At 41.3% G+C, this 14,766-nt stretch overlaps 3 protein-coding genes across 6 annotated transcripts; 1 reads left to right on the plus strand and 2 right to left on the minus strand.

Moving 5' to 3' along the window:
- Positions 1 to 3,106: 3,106 nt before the first annotated feature.
- Positions 3,107 to 9,876, minus strand: LOC124177807 (synaptic vesicle glycoprotein 2B-like). 4 transcript variants are annotated; one of them, XM_046560637.1, is made up of 14 exons: positions 9,282 to 9,607; positions 8,667 to 8,744; positions 8,485 to 8,544; positions 7,083 to 7,197; positions 5,788 to 6,003; positions 5,413 to 5,578; positions 5,186 to 5,307; positions 4,795 to 5,039; positions 4,243 to 4,445; positions 3,994 to 4,177; positions 3,817 to 3,931; positions 3,580 to 3,739; positions 3,381 to 3,508; positions 3,107 to 3,297 (listed from the first exon to the last, which is right to left on the minus strand). In XM_046560637.1, exons 4-14 carry the CDS (start codon positions 7,165 to 7,167, stop codon positions 3,245 to 3,247), a joined length of 1,677 nt encoding a protein of 558 aa, XP_046416593.1. In that variant the 5' UTR covers positions 7,168 to 7,197; positions 8,485 to 8,544; positions 8,667 to 8,744; positions 9,282 to 9,607; the 3' UTR covers positions 3,107 to 3,244. The 4 variants fall into 4 exon arrangements, with proteins under 4 accessions (XP_046416593.1, XP_046416594.1, XP_046416592.1 ...); XM_046560638.1 differs by lacking the exons at positions 8,667 to 8,744; positions 9,282 to 9,607 and adding an exon at positions 9,707 to 9,876; XM_046560636.1 differs by lacking the exon at positions 8,667 to 8,744.
- Positions 9,877 to 10,887: 1,011 nt separating this feature from the next.
- LOC124177822 lies at positions 10,888 to 12,689 on the plus strand. Its single transcript, XM_046560662.1, has 4 exons — positions 10,888 to 11,090; positions 11,202 to 11,268; positions 11,343 to 11,680; positions 11,764 to 12,689. The coding sequence occupies exons 1-4, from the start codon at positions 11,060 to 11,062 to the stop codon at positions 12,024 to 12,026; spliced, it is 699 nt and encodes a 232-aa protein (XP_046416618.1). The 5' UTR covers positions 10,888 to 11,059; the 3' UTR covers positions 12,027 to 12,689.
- Positions 12,270 to 14,215, minus strand: LOC124177823. Its single transcript, XM_046560663.1, has 2 exons — positions 13,922 to 14,215; positions 12,270 to 13,773 (listed from the first exon to the last, which is right to left on the minus strand). The coding sequence occupies exons 1-2, from the start codon at positions 14,055 to 14,057 to the stop codon at positions 13,256 to 13,258; spliced, it is 654 nt and encodes a 217-aa protein (XP_046416619.1). The 5' UTR covers positions 14,058 to 14,215; the 3' UTR covers positions 12,270 to 13,255.
- Between the last annotated feature and the right edge of the window lie 551 nt (positions 14,216 to 14,766).

The following is a 14,766-nucleotide window of genomic DNA, read 5'->3' on the forward strand; positions in this document are numbered from 1 at the left end:
GAGGGTGGAACCAAAAACAGATAAGGAGCACTAACTTCATGTAAATAAATAGCTGCCTTTAATAAGATGGCACTGGTGTTCCGTATGCACCGAATACAGTGGAGGGAGTATTGGGCGATTCTGTCAATCACATTGCAAGATCAACGATTAATCGATCTTGGGCATCCCAGCAACCAATGTCACTTCGGTACAAAATGAAGACTCGCGATGGTAGTGTTGGAAAAAAAAAGAAACCTAATGTGTACTATTTTAGAGGGCAGATTTTGTCAATTCTCCCGTTTGAGTTGGTGCTCCTTATCCAGTCTCCGTACCAAAAACGATCCCTCGAGGATCGCGGGGCGTTGGGACGATTTGAATTGACAAAATTCTCGACGCTTTCCGGAGTCACCACGCTCCGTGGATTATTATAACGGGTAAACAATGACGATATTCCGCAAGTTTGATTCATTGTATCAATTTCAGGAAGTAACTATGCGTGCAGAGATGAAACGGTTTTTAAATCTCCACCCGTAACGTGCTGCTACCACCACCGCGCACGTCTGTAATGCAGCAACATTCCCTGGCTCTGTATAACGCGTTCAGATTCTCTTGTAGCTGCAGGTTTTATGATCCTTTTGATTGTTCTTTTTCTTTATGTATGTAATATACATTGCGAGAAATGCCCTGAGGTAAAATTCTCTGGAAGTTTCTTTCATGCGCAGCAACCTTGCGGTTGACGCAGTTTTAAAGGGGTCACACAATGACATTGAAACAATCGACGTAACCTCGGTAGATCATCTCAATATTTAAAAAAAAAAATTTATTTTTTCGATTGTCGGAATTTTCAAAAAAAAAGAAAAGAAAATAGGGCAAAAAGGCGAAGCAACGCTGGTTGATCCTGTTAATTGGCTGGTTTTTTTTCGACTTTGCTGATTATGAAACGTTGACAAGAAACCCAACTATGCGCATACATACGCATGAATAATTGAAATCTCGAATCCTGAGGTGAGCGCGTTTAAATAGGCGTGGGATTCGCTGTGATAAAGTAAGGAACAAGGAAGAGAGAATGTTGGGAACATGATAAAAAAAAGAAAAGGAAGAAAATCACAAGAAAGACGAAAAGAGAGGAGAAGCACTCATCGCGAGAAGCAGCTGGGTCTGTGCAGCAGTACCCAGAGAGAGACGGATGCATGAGGAAGGTAGAGAAGGAGCAGTTGTGGCAGCCAAGACCCAATGTAAATGATTGGCGTCACGGTGCGCGACTTCGTCGCTCTTTGCAGGGATTATAACTCGGGCCGACTATAAAGTCTACATAGTTAGCTCTACGTACATTCGGTCTGATTAAAGTGCCAACTTAATGTCAGTTTAATGGATTTACTTCACCAACTATCGGTTCTATTTTTTCCTCTATTTGTACGGTTTTTTGGAGGGGGGGGGATTTTCACCCCAAACTTTTTCAACGAAATCACTCAGCGATACCTCGAATCCTAATACCATACTCATTGGCATATGGAAGGTAAAAATCTGAGGCGCATTTGACGGTGGAAAATTCAGGTATGAATTTGAATCCCATTATTATTCCGTAAAGAAGCGTTCAATGACCGGTACGACATTTGGTTGATTCTTCTCTTCAGTAGCTCCTAATTTCGGCGTTGTTTTCGGGGCTATGACAGCGGTCAATCCTCTCGTTTAAATCTACGAACCCGAACCATCGCGTCTTTGTCTCGAAATAATAATTGGACACTTTGGGGGTTGACAAAGTGGGATAAATTGCTGATCTTTTAATGAAAATTGAGCTTCGTAATCGTCGATGACAATGCAGAGCTGCGTATTTCGTAGCCTCGAACACCCTTCGCGAACCCGCGCGAAATGGGGAAGTGTCTAAAAGTAATTTATTTGAGTGAGCGGTTTCACGGTCGCAACTGTTCGTCGATCTGTTAATGGAATATTCAAGAGCCGAAACGATCGTTGAACCAGTACAAAGTGACTTAGCCGTTCGAGGTGATCCGACGTACAAAATACGTAGCAGGCATAACACGAAGGAATCCTCCAAATCCTGGACAGGAAGTCTTTCACAAAGGTTTCTCCGCTACTTTTCAATCAAGTTCAAACCGTCTTAGCCGCAGACCCCAGGTTTGCTCGTCACTCCGGTGGTTGATTAACGCGATAGGAAGAAGCTTTATTGTTATACAGAAAGAAATAGAGAGAGAGTGAGAGAGCGAGAGGAAAAAGAGAGAAATAAAGAAGAAAGAGAAGAGATTGAAATTAACGGTAATGATCATCACAGTGGGATGATTTTTCTCTCTATAGCGATGCTCGGCATTGGCAATCAATCCTCCCGTTGCACTTATATACAGCACGATGATATCCGTGTCACTGAATAAACGATTTATCATTAATTCGACCGTCAAGCAATTCGGCTGCTTTTAACAACACTATGTAGCGATATCGAGCGTCTCGTATAACGCTTCTCGCGCGTCCTTCGAACGGTAGGCATGTAAATATATGGTGTTTAATTACGATTTTCCGCATTTTAGGACCGTTAAATGATCTGGACTGGATAAAGAAAGAGAGAGAGAGATACAAGTTTCCAGGCTACTCGAATTCGCGCACCTTTCACGAGTCGACTCCGACGATCATACTTCATTGTCAGACTCGAGTCCTTTGACGGTGACAAATTGTCTTCGGACTCTTAGGCCGGACAATTGAATCCTTCCGTTGTGGCCGCGGAATCGCGAACAGGGACTCGAAGTACCTGGTGGCTAATCGGTGGGCTCGAGGAGATCAGAGGAACAGATAACGCAGTGACCGTTTGCGTTCGACGCACGCTGAGCCGGGAAGTCGAGCATGTGGGTGAAGGCTGGAATGGAAGGCTCTCCAGGATGTGTCGAAAGTGAAACTTCAAGGCCCTTATGCCTCCGCAGCTACCCATCCACCACCTGATATCGAACACACACCTATGTACGAGACGTCCGCCTTGCTGCAGACCGTCGTATTGTCATATCGTGGTGTACGGTGGGCAGACGATGGCGTCTTGAAGATCGCCTTGAAGAGAGGAGACAGCCTCGACACAAGGGGACAAAAACGAGTCAGGGAAGGAATGAAAAAAGTGACAAGAATCGAGGTATTCGTTTGGCGCATGCTCGTTTATTATTATGGTTTTATGATTATAAATGGCATCTCGCGATCCGTGACCGTGTCTACAGCACCGCGCCACTTTCTTCGAGAAACATCATCAACGGTTCATACAATGTTTTAGAAGTCGTTATTTCAGTCCTCCGGCCGGTTTCGGTATGAAGAGGGTCAGCAGGACGCACACTGCAATGAAGGAGACGTTAATTAAATTAATTGACGAATTGGTTCGACGATTAACGATCAATGTACGAGCAGTGATTAATTACCCAGCAGTAATCCGGCGATCGACATTAAAGGGGCGACGCAACCGTGCAGTAGCAGTACTGAGAATAAGAGATTTCCTATCAGGGAACCGACTCGACCGATCATCATGATCAAGCTCACGGACATTGTTCTAAAACACGTTACAAGGGTAAGGTAAATCAGGGTGTGAATTGTAATACGACCAGCGTACGATGATACAACCTCAACGTTGTCGGAAACAGATCGACCGTCACCGCGATCAGCGCATTCACAGAGATGTTCGTCAATGCTACGAACAAGCAGGAGAGGAACAACGTCAGCATGGTGTTTGCCGACCAGTTAAGCGACACTGCGCAGATCATCGATACTCCGTAGCATATAACTGAAATTTTTCCGTACAATTATCGGGTGATTGGATCGATTTTTTACCGGGTAGCTATATGCGAGGGTAATAATTACGTAGTATGTTCTTCTGTCCGAGGATGTTCACCACCGCGCTCATGAAAATGAAAAACACTGTCGATACTATGCATATTACAACGATGTTGATGTAAACCGACTTGTCCACGACCATCTAAAAGTTTTACCAAAATTAACCACCGAACAAAACGATCATCACCGATCGTTTATACTCACGTTTTCGCAATGTCGGGGATCGATGGTTGTCGAGTTCAAGCTGGTCTTGTTCGCCTCTGCGATCATTGATATGTCAAGCATTTCGCAGAACGTCGGTGGTCCCTTGGTGTCGTCGTAACCGATGTCATCGAAATTTTCTATTATCGTGAACAACTGTGGCAACCATAAGCGTATCGTGTTGAGCCTGAAAGAAAATCGATAAGACAGTCGTGCGAGTGACAGACAATTGATCCAACTGTTTCCACTCACGCCAGCATCCCTCCGAATTGAATGCTGACTACCAGCAACAGCTTGAGCAAATGCGGCATCAGGAATAGCGGCTTCATCTGCTTCAGACCCTCGCTAAATCCCTTCAAAACACCTCGCCATCCATCCAGTGAATCCGAGCTCATCGATTGCTGCATGCTCTTCCTCGATCCGTAAATGTTCTTCTCGTTTTCAAGCGAGATCACCTAACGAAGGGAGCAAAGGATCCGTCAACAGACTGTCTTCGACAGTGGCACGACGTAATAAGGAAATAAGGTGAAACAATGTGCATACGCTTTTGTTGAACCAGTCAGACAACATATCCAATAAGCTTGATATTTTATTCTTTAGTGTTTGTGGTATTAATTTTGCAACTTTTTTGACGCCAGAAACTGGCATTTTCAGCAAACAGAATATACGGCAATAAATAAGTAACATCGAGTAACCTATTTACGTGATTTTGGATATGCGGAGACTGAGATAAGATCGGTGTTCAATTCCGACACACTTTATTTCCTTACATTACGATTAACGGTAAGGACACCGTTTACTGACTGGGTATGTTTCCGGGGGTTTGCCGGTGTTCATGGTGTACATCTTTCTGAATACCAGAAGAGCCTCGTCGTTCTGACCCCTCGACATTAGGAACTTGGGCGACTCGGGAAAGAATATTATTGCCATGAAGCCGACCAGCGTTGGAAGCCCGCAGAGAGTCAGGAAGAGGCGCCAGGAGTTGTAGACAAAGAGGCCATCTAACAAGACTATCTCCCAGGTATGCGGTATCACGCTCCATGCGAGAACTGCAACATTGCATACGGACGAGTTGCATTGCGATAATTGCGATCCTGACTTATCGCTACCGAGCCAATCGCGCCTGATGAGATAACGCGACATATCTCTGTATATAATATCGTCGCTTAATCTTGTAAGTGTGGATTATTCATACGTGGAACGGCGATGTTTCCAACGGTGGAGAACAGCCCGAGGAATAGCATAGCTCTCGAGCGATGTTTTTCACCGTGAAATTCGGCGCAATAACACATCGATATTGCGTACGGGCCGTTCATGCTGTGGCGAAAAGAGGAGATAGTAGTTGTAGTTGGTTCATGAATCTTGGATGGCGTTTCATCGGATAGCGGTATTCCCGATTTCATTTCATAATTCGAAACCTACATGCAGCCGCTGGCGAACTTGAAGACCAGCAGGATCCAAAAATTTTGCGAAAATACTCCACTCATTACGTTGCAGAGGGAGTCAGCCAGGTAGCCGTAGATCAGCAGCTTTTTTCTACCGTAGACGTCCGAGACGAAGCCCCAAACCATCGCCGTGCTTATCGTGCCTGTTGACAAAATCGTCGTTTCTACGGTTATCTCTGTCTCAAGATAATTGCGGGTTATGCTTCGAACGGAGAAGATATCGTAACGGCAGTTACTTTGCTTTAATTGTCACACACGTAACTGTCAATCGCATCCGGATAAACATATTTCTAGAATTTTTCCTTTCAAACGATCAAGTTTCCACCGATTGGACGTATCGGTAATCACTCACCGGCGTACGTGATGGCGTTTAAAACGCCTTTGTGAATTAGCGCCAAGCCAAGGTCGCACTCGGCCGATGGTAAGATCATCGACATGTTGGAAACGTCGAATATGCTCCCCCATGACGGCAGGAACATGGCGAGCATGAGCAGGTAGTTGTACTTTCCATATCCAGTCGCGGTCATGGCGGTTTCAAAATCCGCCCTCTCCAGTCCCTCGCATTCCGCTGTAAGTCAGAAACGTTTATTGCAGCAAACTGCGCACGGTGTCGAGGATATAAGGAAAAAATTGTTATTCAAGCCGTGGAAATTTGCAAATATAACTTATAGGTATACGCGAATTGCATCATGCTTATTTACGAATTCAATCCAGCTGCAGGCCGAGCTGAAGAAAATCTCATCAAAAATCACTGTGCTAAAGTCTGACTCGGCACGTTTCGCAACGCAACATATCGCGTAATCAAATGCCCCTTGAAATATTTGCATCAATATGTATAACGCGTATTACTTAATTCAGTTGCCAAAATAATCTCCCGTGTAACTTATACACTCAATTGATCCACCCGTGACCTCAATTACGAAAGTTGTAATTGATGTTGATTAGATATAGCCGTGACGCGTGTCTTCTTGTCCGACAATGCTGACACAGCTATCGTTTACGTCGTGTGTAAACACAAATTACATCGCAATTACTACATTCATCAGATGTATGATTTTTTACTTTTATTTTTCTGACTTTTTACCCTGCAACTTCGGTATAATTCGTCTTTAAATTTGATAGAAAACGTTCGCAGCTATGATCTTGAGGCGATGATTGAATTCGGTGATCAGGTGCAAGGTTTCGTCTCGAACCGATCCGCAGACAAGGTCGTTCGTTTGGCGCCCTTCCTGCAATATCACGGGAATAAATTATCGAAATGCCGCTGGGCGCGTCTGACTCTCTGCTGTAACGTCGTTTTTTTTTTCTTTTTTCTTTCTTTTTTATTGGAATCGAAAGTACGATCGAGGTTGGTTGAACTTGTTAGTCATCTTCGAATGGACGAAATCTCGTCATTCGAGAATTGCGGTTTGCTTGGTTTGAATGTCTGAAAAAGTAATTCGCACCGGGCAATTTTCGAATGGAAAAATCAGGGCATGTACGTATATTTAATATTGGTACTTGAGAGTTCAGGAAAATGGAAACTTTCACTTCGTTCACTGACGTTGGTTCGAAACGCGACGGGGAACGTGCCGAGTAAAATTTTTCTACATCGTAACTTACCAGCCCGACGGGAATGGCGATTATTAGAATATTGGGTATACTCACAGTCGCATTCTTCGTCACTGTCAAGGTTGTCACTGAGCCGTTCGAGCGCGACAGAAACACCGAATCGTTGACCATTGATGTTCATATTTCAACGATGACACTTGTGCGCCACCACCTTCGGACGATCGTTACCAATACCGGGGAATATAGAAAAAGCAGGAGAAATGTAGATGCAGTGATTACTTGTGAACCCTGACATTTGTGACACATTCCACTCCTTCGGAATCCCGCGTGAAGTGAACGGAATCGGTATAGTCACCGTCATTATATACGCAACCGAGACACACGCGGCTTTCCCGTCAATTTAAATAGGTATACAACACGCCGATGAACAACTCGCTTCCATCGAACAGGTGTACAAACACATCTACATCCATGCATTTGGCACACTCGTATTATCTCGTGTTTACTTTAATTCGTCTGCCTATTAACTGCGATTCCCCATTTTCGAACCGGCGCGGCGGCGCGAATAAGGAAAAACATTTATCCCGGACTGAATTAGTGCGCGACTGCTTCATACACGGAATGCTGATTTAATTAATCCCGTAACGCCTCGTTTGTTCCCGGGACCTTTGCTGTATGAAGATCAACACGGTTATATGAACTTCGCCCGTTTTCGGCAGAATCGCCAAAATCGTCGTTAAAATTCAAATTAGTAGTGAACCGTTAGTAGGTTGTAAAAACCAATTTCGCAAACCGGGATGTCTCGGTTGTAATGTCAGACTTTTGGCAAAGGAAAAATTCTACAACTTGAAATATTCTTGCCATCGTCTTATTTTTCGTTAAACATGTATGGGTGTTTCTCCACCAACTCAGCCACTTTTTTTTTTCATTCTCTCGGATCTGTTCCATAATAATTGGTCGTACGGTAGCACTACTTAAAGGTACTCATTGTGAATTTTTTCAGAGTTTTTAATTTACTGGTTTCGAAAATGTTTTTTTTTTCTCCCCCTCTTAAGCTTGCATATCATCAAAGTTTAAAGTCGGACAAAAAAAAATATTGACATAAAAAAGTTTTTTTTTTTTCTATAAATTATTTAATGCAATATATGTTATAATTGCATTAACTAGTTCATAGAAAAACATGACTTTTTTATGCCAACATTTTTTTTGTCCTACTTCAAACTTTCATTATATACTGAAAAAATTCACAGAGAGTACCTTAAAGTAGTATGTAATACTACATAACTAATTACGAAACAGATTCGAGGTGATAAAAAAAAGTGGCTGAAGTCGCGGAGTTATATATATATCGGTAAACAGTCGGCAATGGAAATTGGCGTACTGTTGTACGAATATAATTTTAAATTGGTCAGCGGCAGTCATATATTAATAATGTGTTTAGATACCGTTTTGTAAAAGAATCCTGTATTGTTATAATTTATACAAAATTGAAACACACCTGTTATTTTTCAGTTATAAACTCTGAACACTTCACTAAATATCGGCGGTTGTTTCTCTCCTGAAATGAATTGTTGTTGGTTAACTCTTAAATAATCTCATTGATAAAAGCGTGAAAGGATTAACCCTTTAACAATTGTATTAAAACACTATCGAATAATTCTCTATCTAGGTAAAACTCACGGCGTCTTGTCCATTTGTCGTTTGCTTTGCAAACTCGAGAATTCGATTCTGACAGTGCACGCGGTATCGCAAATGTATCTACCGAATGATATATGTTATAATCTATCTTATAATATTAGTAAAAATGATGAATCGGGTTAATCTCAAGGTCCTTTCATTATTTGGCATAGCGCATAATTTCTGCCGGCTCATCGTTGTTGTTATAAATCCTACCAGATTATCGTCTAATAATTAATCATTGACAAGTCTGTTGAGAGACAGCTGAATTTTTTCACCTGAACATGCACAAGTTTTGGATTGTAATATTTGCCCACTTCGCTCGACTCTGATATAAAAATTGTGCTTGCGTGGCGCAGGGGGTAACCACGTGGCTTTTAAGATTCCCTTTCAAGAGACGGCATTAACGGAAAGGAAAAAAAGAAATCAAGCCCTTACAGGTCACGTGGTCACCGTCTCCGCCAACACATATATACGCAATTTTTATCTGAACCGAGCGCATAGCGGGCAAATTACAGTGAGCCAAGAGAATACACTGTTGGATTACGAATTCTTCGAACTGCATGTGACACCGATACGTTTATTGAAAGGCTTGAAACATCGCCTGGTCAACGATACCTGTATACGGTTCGCCCAACTGATTTTTCCAGCCGATTCAAACGGCGCACGTCAGTTTGGAATATCGAAGGAGAACGACTCTGGATGCGGTAGAAATGCGTGAAAGCGATAGTAGTACACAGATTTACGATTATATACTAATTTTTATTATTCACTCATTTTGTTTATCGCGGATATAAAATGCCCTCATGCCACCGTTTGAAACGATCGATTATCTCAACGTAGTTTCAACTAATGGCATCGAGAATATGCAGAAATACTAGTTCCAACTCCCCTCTCTGAACAGGTATAACAACGTGTCTTATTTTTATCTCGGGCTGTTGACGCTGTCGATTTTTTTAATAACTGAGAACCGGATTAATCGGCTCGGAATTTGAATACCGTACCACGTACGTACGCACGACACCTGACTGCCAATAACTCACTTTTATCAATCACTATTGTGTACGTGCAACGATCGGAAGATCTGCCAGGAGTTTACCAGCGGATCGGGATAGGCCAGCCTCCTCACCTTTCACTGTTTTATCAAAAAAACAGGTATTCAAATTAGCCGGGAAAAAACAACGAGAAGAACTCAGCACTCCGTGGATTGTTGACGTCCGTTACGCTGTCTGCAGACGTTCGCATTCAGGCATTCGGCATATTTGCAGAAACTGCACAGGCAGCTGAGTAACGAGATTCCCCTGGACCCTTCTAACCGATGTTCATCGACGTATTGTTTACCAGTATCAGAACCGAGTGGGGTATGTCCGATATTTCTCGATCGCTGACCGTGTTACCAACCGGCGGTAATCTCGATCTCAATTTTTTTTACCGATCGAGCGACAGAGATCCTTGGATCGACCACGACTATCGACGATAACTCGAAACGCGAGAATCGCCGTTCGAGCGTCGTCCGGCGTTGCCAACCCGGAAGAAATTTCTTTAAACCTCAAAATAGATTAGGGTCCGTTTAAAGAAAAACAAAACGTTGTATTTTTATTAAGAAATATTATCGTTTAGGCACGAATGTGAAGAAAATCTGAAGATCTCTGGCGTAATGTCAAGACTGATAGCGAAATCTCTAAATATTGTCTGTAAAATCGAAACAATAGACTAAAAATCAACCAATTGTGACGTTCCTGAGAAAATGTGCACCGATTAGATAGCGTCTGTAATTTTGAAACGCACTTATTTAACCAGCTGGGGGTCCTAAATATTAAAAATAAAAACACATTTTATAAGTAAAAATTCCTAATATATTTATACTTACAATTTAGATTTAGAATATAAATCTGCCTGTCTTACCTCGTTCTGTAATTATCATTATATATTTCTAAGAAAATTGTCCATGTTATAAATCGATAAAATGAAGTGTATTATGTATTCTTGTATTTATGGAGTTTCAATACCGTCAAACGACACTCTTGAAAATGAGAAATATGAAGAATTATTGTAGCGCCATTGAAACATCTGAAGAATTATTGTGATTCCATAGAAATAAGAAATCTGCATAATTGTTTTGGCGCCATTTAAAAAATATTCTTCTGATAGGTTGGCAAAGTTGCGTGAAAGGGTCATCACTCACGCTCACCGTGCTCACGCTCATTACCGAATGGTGAATCTAAACACTGCATGATCCGTGGACAAGGCGTGGCGACCGTCGACGAGCGTCGTCTATTTCACATGCATCACGGTCCGCACTTTGTAGTATTGTAGTAAACAATTGAATTTCGAACTGTTTTAACAGGTGTTTGTACCCCGTGGAGGCGACCAGGGTCCCGACGCACAACGTCAGGATGGAGATGAAGGATTATCATCGAGCCTCGAGTGCGTATTTGAAGATATTTCTATTGACAGATAATTCAAATGTATAACGGTTATGGTTGATGACTAGTTGCAGCATGCAAAAGCTATTTATGAAATTCTTTTCTCTTCCAGACGCTCTCGTGTTCGGTGGCCTCGTAACTTACGTCGCTGGACTGATGCTCCTCATGGCTTTTACTAGGTAAATTAACCACCGGTTGATCGTCACTCATTTTACTAATTGACTTCACGCACTGATTTTCACTCTGCTTTTAGTCCATACTGGCTCGAGTCGTACGAGGAGACTTTCAGCGAATTCAAAAATATGGGACTCTGGACTTACTGCTTCAGCGACTATCGCCACCCTGCCTACCAGTTTCCTGAACTGTTCAACGGGTGTCACCATGTCTTTTCTCATTACTACTACGTCATTAGAGAGTGGCTTTTGCCCCCGTGGCTCATGGCGGTTCAGGGATTCGTCACGATTGGGTTACTTTACTCTTTCTCTAGCCAGGCAATAATCGCTCTAGTACTCATCAGGTGGCCGCTGCAGTTCGTTCTCAGATACGAATGGATACTTAGCTCCATCGCTTGTGTGTTCAACGCAATAACTGGTCAGAATCTTCCCTACGATAACTTTGATTGAAACGTTTGAATCTCGTCGTCGATTTTCTCAAGCTTCCTGTTTTCTTTACAGCTGTGTCGTTGTTCATGGCCGTTTCCGTATTTGGGGGACAGTGCTGGCGCAGAGACTGGCTCATGTATCCGAACTTCAATCATCTCTCCTGGTCCTACGCTTTTGCTGTTATATCTTTCATGTTCCATGCTTTTGCCGCCTTCTTTCTATACCTCGATGCTCGCATGGGTTACAAAATGCGTGTTCAGTCACGCAATTTAGTCATGCAAATGCATCCCACTCCTCAGAGCCATCACGGCATGCATCGCACTGGTTATATATAAATTGATCATATAATCATCCAATAATTTCCAAGGAAAGTTGACTCCGTCCATTTTTACACTTTATAAATATATATACATATATATAACTATAAATTTTTTTATCGATAGTAATGATACGTTATTTCTTAAGTAATATTTTCACGCACGATTTTAAAGTATTTTATACACATTTACATATGATGCAGTATAATCAACGGCCGTTGATTCTCCGACAATTGTGTATTAATCGTAAACAAATTTTTATGTTTTTTCTGAATCAAGAATCTCTTGTATTAACATACTAGAGAGTCGAGACTATGGTGAGTGAGCGAAAAATAATATATACCTGTTTTAAACACTGGCAGCGTAGACTAGTGAATAACTATATTGACAAAATTTTTATAAATTATTCATTCTTTTTATTATATTTCCTTTATGCGGAATCTCTATGGTTGAAAAAGAAATATACATACATAGAAAAATAAACTAAATTAATTTTTCAAACTAATATACATGTGTATGATACGTATGCAAACATATTATGTTAAATATATTTTCGAAACAAGATTATTAATTTTTTATGGGGAAATACTATTCCGTCATCAGACTTGAGATGTAACTTAGCTACCCTACTTACAAATGTACAATGAGTATTAATACAAAAATACATATTGCTGGTGAGTAGCTTGATTAAAAAATGAAAACATTATTTAGAAATAATTCTCACATAATATATGTGACAGAAGTAAAAAATTAATAACAGTTACACGAGTGTGTCAAATTTTAATTGAAAATGTTCCTGACATTCTTATTTACAACAAACTGTGTACATAATATATGAGACTCTAATGTTTTTTATTCTTGAGAAAAAAAATATGCAATAAATAAATAATAGATACAATATTTTTACATACGTGAGCATATGTAAGACCAAGGTCAAGGCACATTATAATTATCACGTAACCGTCGAGTCAAAGCCTCTTGTAAATAAAGATTCAGTGCAGATCAATCAGCATGAAGCATGATCAGGTATTACAGGCTAAGGCCTATCGTATCTTTTCAAAATTCTGAGCATTTGTAAAGTTCATCTTCCGAAAAAAAAAAACAAATAATGAGATAGAAATAAAAAGCAAATACTTGATATGTCTCAGATCTTGAAGTATAAGTCAAATGAGTACAAAAATATTTGTGCGTCACATATCTACATCACTCTCTTACTATCTAGCTTCTCTGTTACTATTTTTAAAAACCTAAATTGTAGTACTAGGCGTGTAATGTCGTTGCTGTATTATTTGTATCAAGGTAATTCTGTGCCTCCTGGCATCAGCAAAAAATAGGACACCTGCAAGGGTTGTAAATACACAGCTGATAGCAGCGAGGATGAAAGACCAGCTTAGAACGTTGTGCTCCCAGTCCGGCAGCCAGTAGTAAGCCTTGTCTTCGGTGACAAATATCTTAATTGCGATCATCTCGCAGACTCCGGCAAGCAACAAGATCGAGCCAGTTGCCTGGAGGAGTAGCTGGTACTTGTTGTGGTGTTGGGAACAACAAGTGAACAGAGTGGCCAAGCCGCCGCTGATGAAAAGCAGCGTCATGGAGAGAGTGAAGAAGAACTGCGCCGCAATGAAGGAGCTCGGCATCTTAATGTTGAAAGTCTCAAAGATGTCGTAGTAGAGGTCCTCAAAGACCCAGAAACAACCATAGGACCTGGTCGACTCGAAGAAGTGTTTCATATCCTGGGGACCTTGGAAGCATACCTGCCAAAGTCCTACAAAAGGTGCGCATCGAATTTAATTGCCATTTACATTTTCCTCTGTAAAATGTGTCATGCCTCGACGACGGGTTCAGTTTCATTTTTATACTCAACTTATCATATATCGACGCGTTTTTGTCTGTTTTGTATCTTGCATACGTACCGATTTTTACTAATTTTGGCCTCTCCAATGTACCGTCTGTCTCTATCCAATTGGGTGTGGTAAACGCGATTAATAGGGTAATGAAACCTATCGCCGTACACAATACCGCGCATTTTCCAATTATCGTTTTTCCCATCTCTTTTTGCTATATTCTTAAGTACTAATTGCGCTACGAGACTTTTTCTTGCGCACTTTACTCTTATCAACAATACCCAATTTGCACGTCATACACGCGCAGTGCCAGGACGCGCAATACAACCGTACTACTGTCGCTACGTACTACGCACGCTCGTTCATTCGATTCTCGGCACATGAATCAGTGATAACACCCAATTTTGGTTCCCAAGTTTAACGTAAGTGGCGCCAAACAGAAGCCTGGCACGAACAGTTATTCAGTTATTTCATCGTAATTTCGGAAGTTGGACCTTTCTTAGCGAACACAAGGATTAACAAGACAATGTGAACTTATCGCAGAATAAACTTCATCGTATTATTCTAATCACGAAATTTTCACAGGGGTAATCATCTTTCAAGTCATCTGTCAACGATTTCGCATTCAAAATCGCTGTGTACTTTGGGTTGCCTACAATAAGGCGCAACATATTTATAAGTAAGGATGCGAATAGCGATAAAAAGTATTCCGGTTCTCTTGTAATATATTCCAAATAGATTTTTTTGTGGATAAACAAAAAGCCATTTTATCAAAATTTCTATGATTTTTTTAATTGCCTCGCTTCTATTGTTTGTCCGTTTTATTTTTGCGACGTTGGATCACGATGATCCGTTGTGAACAATCGTTGATTCCTTTTCATCAGATCGGCGGTATAGTCTTTTTTTGCTTCTTG

This window comes from Neodiprion fabricii, chromosome 3 (assembly GCF_021155785.1).
Source record: "Neodiprion fabricii isolate iyNeoFabr1 chromosome 3, iyNeoFabr1.1, whole genome shotgun sequence".
NCBI classification, from domain to species: Eukaryota; Metazoa; Arthropoda; class Insecta; order Hymenoptera; family Diprionidae; genus Neodiprion; species Neodiprion fabricii.